At 36.6% G+C, this 7,998-nt stretch overlaps 1 protein-coding gene across 1 annotated transcript; it reads right to left on the reverse strand.

The window, feature by feature from the left end:
• Nucleotides 1-954: 954 nt before the first annotated feature.
• Nucleotides 955-7,998, reverse strand: LOC132127421 (thymic stromal cotransporter homolog). Its single transcript, XM_059539273.1, has 5 exons — nt 6,725-7,998; nt 4,976-5,059; nt 3,165-3,321; nt 2,911-3,070; nt 955-1,810 (listed from the first exon to the last, which is right to left on the reverse strand). The coding sequence occupies exons 1-4, from the start codon at nt 7,704-7,706 to the stop codon at nt 3,013-3,015; spliced, it is 1,281 nt and encodes a 426-aa protein (XP_059395256.1). The 5' UTR covers nt 7,707-7,998; the 3' UTR covers nt 955-1,810; nt 2,911-3,012.

Below are 7,998 nucleotides of genomic sequence, written 5' to 3' on the forward strand. Positions count from 1 at the left end.
TTGCTTATAGTTCAGTACATCTGTTTTTCAGTAATAAGTTGCAGGGAAAAATTTGATTGCTTTATTTTGAACATAGGCTTCGTTTTCTGTACGTTTTTTTCCACTTTATATTAAATGACCAGACATTTTGTGAGATTCACCACTACCATGGAATGAATACATATATATATATGTATATATGAGGTAGTATATAAAGCAGACTTCATGAACAAATCATCTCTCACAGTTCGGTCATTTAGAGATCACAGTTTGCATCATTTTGACATTTTAAGTGAGTTCTCCATCAGTGTAGCAAAGACCAGTCAGAAAGTATGTTAAATCAGATCTGGCCCTCCCTCCAGTGTTTGAGCAAATCTCATTGCCTTTTCTTTAAGAAAACAGACGCACCAGAATACATTTTCTGTCTGGAAGCATAGGCTCTTTTCTGTCTATCTTTGCCCTTTTTTATGTGGTCTAGAGAAGATACATGGCCTTTTCTCTTATTAATTTTTAAGATGATTTGATTTGAATATATTTTATTTTGTTACAAAGGCAGCTATATGACTTTTGTTGCTTTAAAGCATGTTGTACATTCTGATATAAAATACAGTTTTTTTTACAAGAACAGGTTAAATGTAAAGAGAATATATGACTGCCTGCAGAATCTGCGGTAATTGTGGTCCATTAATGTGTTATTTTATGTACTTAATGGTTAAACTTTTTTTTTTTTTGTCAAATATTAAGCAACTGTAGCATGAGTGTGTCCTGTTTACTTACAGATCAGTCCAGCAGGTGTGAAGTATAAATGAACAAATTAAACTTAAGCATGTGGGGAGAATCACTTATTTACCACTTTATTAAATGTTTATTCCCTTTGTATGTTTTATACATGTCATGTTTTTTAAAGCTCATTTGGCTTCTCTTCAGCATAAATTGTTTATCATTAAATTGATAGGATATAAAGTCTGGGCTTTAAAAGGAAGAATAACGTGCACAGTGTTGTTTGATGCTGTTACCTGATTTTAATACTAGACCATTGCCATAAAAATAATTAGAATATACTAATATCTATTTTTTCTATAATGTATTTTTGTGCCTTTGCACAAGCAATACTAAAAACTATATAGACTCACAGCCTGCCGTATAGAATGATGATTAGTTGTATAATAATTGTATTTCCTGTACACATTGTGTAAAAAAAAGTATGTTTAATATGAACACACCATACACCGATGTACACATAACTTGATTTATTGCTAAATCTGTACAATAAAAATTTGATAAAAGATGTCATCCATTTCAAATAGACAGTGCATAAAGAAATATTGCTAACACTTTTATGATAAGATTCCATTAGTTAACATCAGTTAATTCGTTAACTAAAATGAACAATACATATATTAAAGTTTTTGTGTATGCTGGCTAATAAAAATAAAACTGATCTTTGTCAGTTCAGGTCCATTAAATAATATTAACAGATACAACTTTGGATTGTACTAATGTTGAAATTAACATTAAGATTATTATACTGTACTTTCAATGTTTTCTCTATTTTGAGTTCATATTTAGTATTGTAGTCAATTAATGGTACCAAATGGAAATTAATTGTAAGCTGCTATCAAAATATCTAAAATCTAAAGACTGTCAACATTTCGTACAAAGACATGTAAAAACCTTGTCAAATATGATGCTACACAGACTGCATTACCAATAATGCTAAGTGTAACCACAGTGCATCATGAATATTATCTATTTCAGTAGATAACACTATCTAATAACATTATTCATTCAAGCTGACTTCTAGTCAACTGAAAGATATATTATATTGTAACTCCAGTGTAAACCTTTACAGTTTTTCTCAGTCGCTTTGGTACATTTCTCGAATCAAACTCATAATTTGCAAAACAGTAAGTGCATTTCTCAAAACAACTCGTACAAATAGCAAAACACCATGGATTACCTGCAAAAGCCAGTCTCTTGCTCAAAATCCTTAGTTCATCTCTCAAAAATAAATATCTGTGTCAATGAACATGTCAGTGCCATCGAATGACAAGTCCTTGTGTCATAGTTTACGGATGGACAGTCAAATCGCTTAGTCATGTTGTCAATATAACAGTGTACTCTAGAGGGATGTTATGATGTAAACTATGGCAACATTTTGGATGACAGTTACTGTATTGAACAGTATGCAATATGCTTATGTATGCCATATATCCATTTCAAAAGTAGAAATTTACACATTACTGTATGTGGGATATTGATTGAAAGAGACTGGATAGAATTCCCAGTTACACTTTTACTAGTGGTCTGGCCAAAAAAATTATAATACTGTAAAAAAAAAAACAATGTCACTGTGATATAGAAATGGAAAAATAAATATGGGCACAAAGATGAAAATAAGTCAATTGTCAGAATGTGTAACTCTTGTGTTGTCCTCTGTCTATACAGTATAAGCTCTCCAACTGAAGATTCATGAGATGCACCTTTGAGCTATTTCAGAGAAATGGTTTATCATTGGTTTATCATCTACATTCTCCTCATTAGTAAATATTCACTTGCACAATTCATGCCAAATTGACAAAAAGTCTAATAATAATGTGTAAAAAAAAAAGTGTGCTTGGCAGTTTATGACAACTAGATTAACCATTTTGCATTTAATGACTTATACGACGAACTAAAGACCCGATGTTTTGGGGGGTAAGACTATTGCACAGAAAACTATATAATAAATTTTGAGCAACATGACATTTGCAACTGATAATGTAGGAAACAACAGAGAATTGTACACAATCATTTGCATGGATGTACCAAAGCATTTGCAACTTGTACAAAGAAATGAGAAACTGCTTTTTTTATGTGCACAATTGACACAATGAGATGAGAATTGAACAGTTAGTTTTGAGAATTTCAATTCTGATCTGAGAAATGCACCAAAGTGACTGAGAAAAACTTTAAATCCTTAATCAAGGAAACATATTTCAATAACGAGTCAATTTGTGACGCTTTGTGTCTCCTTTGGTGTGGCTGATGCTGTCAGTTCCCTTGAATTCTCTCATATCCATCATGTCTTGCAGAGCGGCATCCTACAATGCTAGACATAAACAAAGAAAAAATTTAAGACCAACTTTTCTCAGAATTGAATGGTAAATGGAATATTATCAAATGTGTCAGAAATCTCAGCTTACCTAATGGGTATCATAGAAAGAACGGAGAAGATGCTGGACAGTATGAAGACAAACCCTGGGAATGTGTCAAGTGTGGTCTGATAGATCACTGTGTAGATGGGTGTGGTGACCAAGCTTGCAAGTTTGAAGGACAACTGGAGCATGACAAAGGTAATGCCTTTGGGAGGAAAGGTAGCTAATCATGAAAATTACAAAAGGTGTGCTTCATCAAACTACTGAGTTCTTAAAAAAAGACTGTTTGTTCAGCTTGGCATCCTATCACTACCACAATTATGCCTATTTTTTCAGCTCTACTATATATGAGTTACACAATGTCAGTGCCAACAGTGTCAGAGGTGAGGGTTTCGTTCATGTGGCCTGTAGGTATGGTATCAGAAGAGATGTGGGCCAAGCACTGAACCCTGAGGCACTCCAGTAGTTGGCTGATGGGATACACACTCATACTGATATATACTGATATATATATATATATATATATATATATATATATATACACACACACACATACAGTAGTCAACATTTGAAGTGGATCAAAAAAGTTAGGCTAAGTTGTCCTAAGACAAGAACGGGTATTATTTTTGTTTCAGGACAACTTTGATTTTTAGGTTTCAAAAATGCTACATTACAGTTAGTGTTAAGTGACTGAATGTGACTGAAATAAATTAATGCTTTTACACCCCGACAGCCTGTCTTTTCTTAAAAAAAAAAAAGAGCATTTACAAATGCTCGAATCTGCTTTGACTTCCATAGCTTGTCACCAGCTTGTGCTGTTGATAAGGTAAAGTATACAGCCTCAAATACTAGAACAGACTAGCTCATACTTGAATAAAGCACAGCCTTGCATTGTAGCAAGGGTTAGAAATTCACCTGTCCACTCTCTCTGAACAGGGTATTATTTGAACTACACTTAACTGGCCTGAGTCCTACCATGGGCAGATTCGACAAGGTATCTTCAAGAGAGGGAGTGTAGCATCTGTTATCCACTGGAGTTCCTCAGGGTTTGGTACTTGGACCCTTGCCTTCTGATAAACCATATTCTAACTCCTTGTCACCTCAGCCAGCCCATCAACCATTGACTGTACAACTGGGATTAACAACAGTAGCTACAAAGATTACTGAAAAGAGGGGCTCTACCAACGAAAGAGGAGGTGCAACCAAAAATCAAAAAGCCATGACAATTAGAAAAGGGGCAACACTCTTGAAGAGATCCAAACTAGTTTATAAAAGTTTTGGTCTCTTTAAGAGTGAATGCTGCACCTTTTCTAACCTAATTGACTGGCAACAGTAGCTAGGTCAGTGGACCTACATGGGTAATTAAGCACTGACAAACAAATCAACGACTACCAGAAAACAACCAGGAGCGCGTTTCCCAAAATAATTGTTAAGTGCTAACTAGGGTTGCAAGTTCTGTTGAACTGTTGGTAATTATGTAATTCTTTACCATAGTTACTTTTGGGAAATGCACCGCAGGTCAGAAGCATAATTTTACACTTGCCAATAAAGCTACTTCTTGTTAACACACAAAAGCATAAATATTCATGCGGCCTCCACCTGTGAATACACTGACACAAAGTTTAATTTCTCTTTTTTTTTTTTTATTTGTTTTGTTCACACTTCTGAGTATATACACCAGATACTGATAAGCTTTACAGCACAGCTGCATGAGCTAACATGCAAATTGTGTAAAAGTCAACTGAACTCTAAGTTTACTTTTGAGGAAATTTAAGTGTTCCATAAAATGTTTTTGGCAGCACCATATACAGACACACATCTCGTTTAGGGCACTGAAAGAATAAAGAACTGACACCTACCATACGAGGTTCCCTTGACCTGTTTGGACAGCAGTGAGCGAATGGTGGGCATTGGAATCAGAGCAAACAGAGTGACAGAACGAGCTAAAGGAGACAAGAACAAAACCTCAGATGAATCAACTATAAATCAGTAAAGTGACTTGTATATTCTTCCTTTGAGAAACCATGCACTGGTTTACATTACAGTTTAAATACTCATTTAATATACTATAGTTAGAAACAGTGTTGGGGATAACGCATTACAAGTAACGCAAGTTACATGATCAGATTACTTTTTAACTAGTTAAGTAACATTACTATTTAATTTACAAATAAAATATCTGAGTTACTTTTTCACCTAAGTAACGCCATTTACTTTGCTGTCACATTTATTAACCGACAGCTCTCCAATGATCCATTTCAACCATATTACAGTTTTTTTCGATTGCTAAAGGACAGTGAGCACAACTGGAGTCACATGTGCAAAACTCTAACTACAGTCTGCACAGCAGCAGTTCATGTGGACCAAACTCTAGTTCGTTTTTCATTGCTTGAACACAGTTTTCAAAACTCTACACACTTATCCCATGCCTTTAAACACAACCTGCACAACACTGTGGATTTACAGCACTTTGTTCAAATGCTAACACACTGCTGTCAAAACTGTGAAGCACACATTCAAAACAGAAGAGATTTCAAACACTGCTGATTGCAATTTCAGGATTAGCCCCTCACTTATTTGTTTGAATTACAGTATGTACTTTTAGTTTCTACCTTTTTTTCTCATTACTGTAATTCCGTAAATTACTACAGACTATTGAAGCAAACTTCTAATTTTCATTTACCTTAAAGAATTGTTATGTTCTAAAAATGTAAATAAATCATGTGAATCTCACTCTTTTCTTTGAAGACAATATTACTTTGTATGAAGTCACTGAAACTGTTCAAACTGTAAAGATGAAAAGTGAGTATTTTCTGTAATGGTGTTTGATGCGAGTGTTTCTCCTCTCGGTGTGTTCGGAGTGACGGTGTGTGTTATCTCAGTGAGGGTTAGTATTTAGCTGCACTGAGTCTGTTTTGAGTCATGTGTTAAGAGTTGTGTTGCTTGGAATGAGTTTTGCAGATGATGTGAACTGTTTAGCTCAGGTGACTGTTGCTAGTGAAGACTGTAGTTAGAGTTTTGCACATGTAGCTCCAGTTGTGCTCACTGTCGTTTAGCAATAAAAAAAAACTGCAATAAGCAAGAATTACTTAAACATAACATTACATTTGTGTTTCTTTTTCTTTTTTATTGCTGAAGAGTGTTACACCTTCTCTCTTCTCCTGTGTCCTATTCTTCATTGTAATCCAGAATTGCAGCACAGCTGTTTGTTTGCTCTCCACTGTACTAATGTGAATTTACATTCATTCAGCCTGAGGCTTATTCATTTACACTCTTTTACACTCGGATTTTCCCCAACACTGGTTAGAAAAGTCACTTAGGTACAGTACATTATTTCTAATTGTTTTATAATGCTAATATACTTATACATATTTGCACCATGACATCTGAATATTGTACATTAACCGACCATTAGGCAATTGATTGCTTTCATTGATGTAAGCCAACAGGGTCTGGTTAATATTTAGCCACATAGGCTAATGGTCATATTTAATACATTTAAGGTAGATTTAAGGATATATGAATAAACCTTAAGTTCAAGCATTAAGTAAAACAAAAAGAAAAAAGAAGAAGATAGGCTATGGATTTTTGGTTATAGCCTAACTTACCCAAAAAGTACATCGGAGTTGTGGTCACAAAAGCCATGAAATAAATCCCAGCTGCGAAAGACACCATGCCGATCATGACCATGCTCTCATCTCTAACAGAGCATCTTGTGAACATCTTCACACCTACAAAACTGGTGATGAAGAGAAGAGATCCCGCCGCGTTTCCGTAACCCACCTCGGTTGCGCCCCAGCTGAGGGGGTCTTTGAGCACATAAGCTGCCAACATCTCCATTCCTCCAGCCACTGCTATATCATACAAGATCCCACTGACGAAGAGCAAAGCGATGTTTATTTTATCACGGGCTTCGTGGTTAATGATCCCAACACTTTCCTCTCGCTCCTGTCTCTCTCCAAGCTCGGAGAAAAGATCGACGCGCAGGAAAAATGCCGCATGGAGCAGGCACAGGAAATAGAGTAGCACGCTGAAACTTGATAAAATTGCTCCTTGTTTGATATCTACGGTATAGAGGTTAAATAAGTGACCAGAAGCCAAACTACCAACGAACCCGGCGATTCCGTACACCAGCTCGGTCCTCATGATGCGCACGGAGCGCTCGTCCTCACCGGAGCACACCGACACCAGCGCCATCACACCCGCCCAGTAAGACGCGAAGCCGCCGCACAGTCCGTGGATCACCGGCACCGCGTACAGCACCTGGAGAGGCCAGTCCAGCACGATATCCAGCAAGAGCAGACCTCTGGACAGGAAATATCCAACCAGAGGAACCACTATTGGCACCTTCCTGTAACCTCTGTCTCCGACCTTTGCCAGAAGGATCGCTGGCACAATTGGCATGAATTTGAGCACCATGTTGAAGGTCATGTTGAAGTTTGTGATGGCTTTCTGCTCGGCGTCTCTGTCGGGGTTTGCGCATCGTTCTTTAACCACCATTTGGAGAGCGGTGTCAAAAAACGAGCTGGCCACCTGGGCACAGAACACTAGAGGCGCGATGTATTTACGACAGGACATCATTACAGCCATACAGATAATAAAATCAAACAAAACCTTCTTTGATCCGAGTCGATACTTCACAGAAGCTCAAACTCCTTGGGTGAAGCCCATCGCGTCATTCTGCTATGGGGAAGTTACACCGAAATACTTTTCAGTGGTTAGTCATGTTTCACCCAGACACAAACACGTTCACTTTACTTTTTAAACAGTAAGGACATAGGCTACAGTACAGGCTTGATTTATATGAAGTTAATTATATTTGATACAGATTCCAAGAAAAGGAAATGTGTTGATTGCAAAGAATATAAAAAGTCTCCTAAAG

Source organism: Carassius carassius, chromosome 45 (assembly GCF_963082965.1).
Source record: "Carassius carassius chromosome 45, fCarCar2.1, whole genome shotgun sequence".
Lineage (NCBI taxonomy): Eukaryota > Metazoa > Chordata > Actinopteri > Cypriniformes > Cyprinidae > Carassius > Carassius carassius.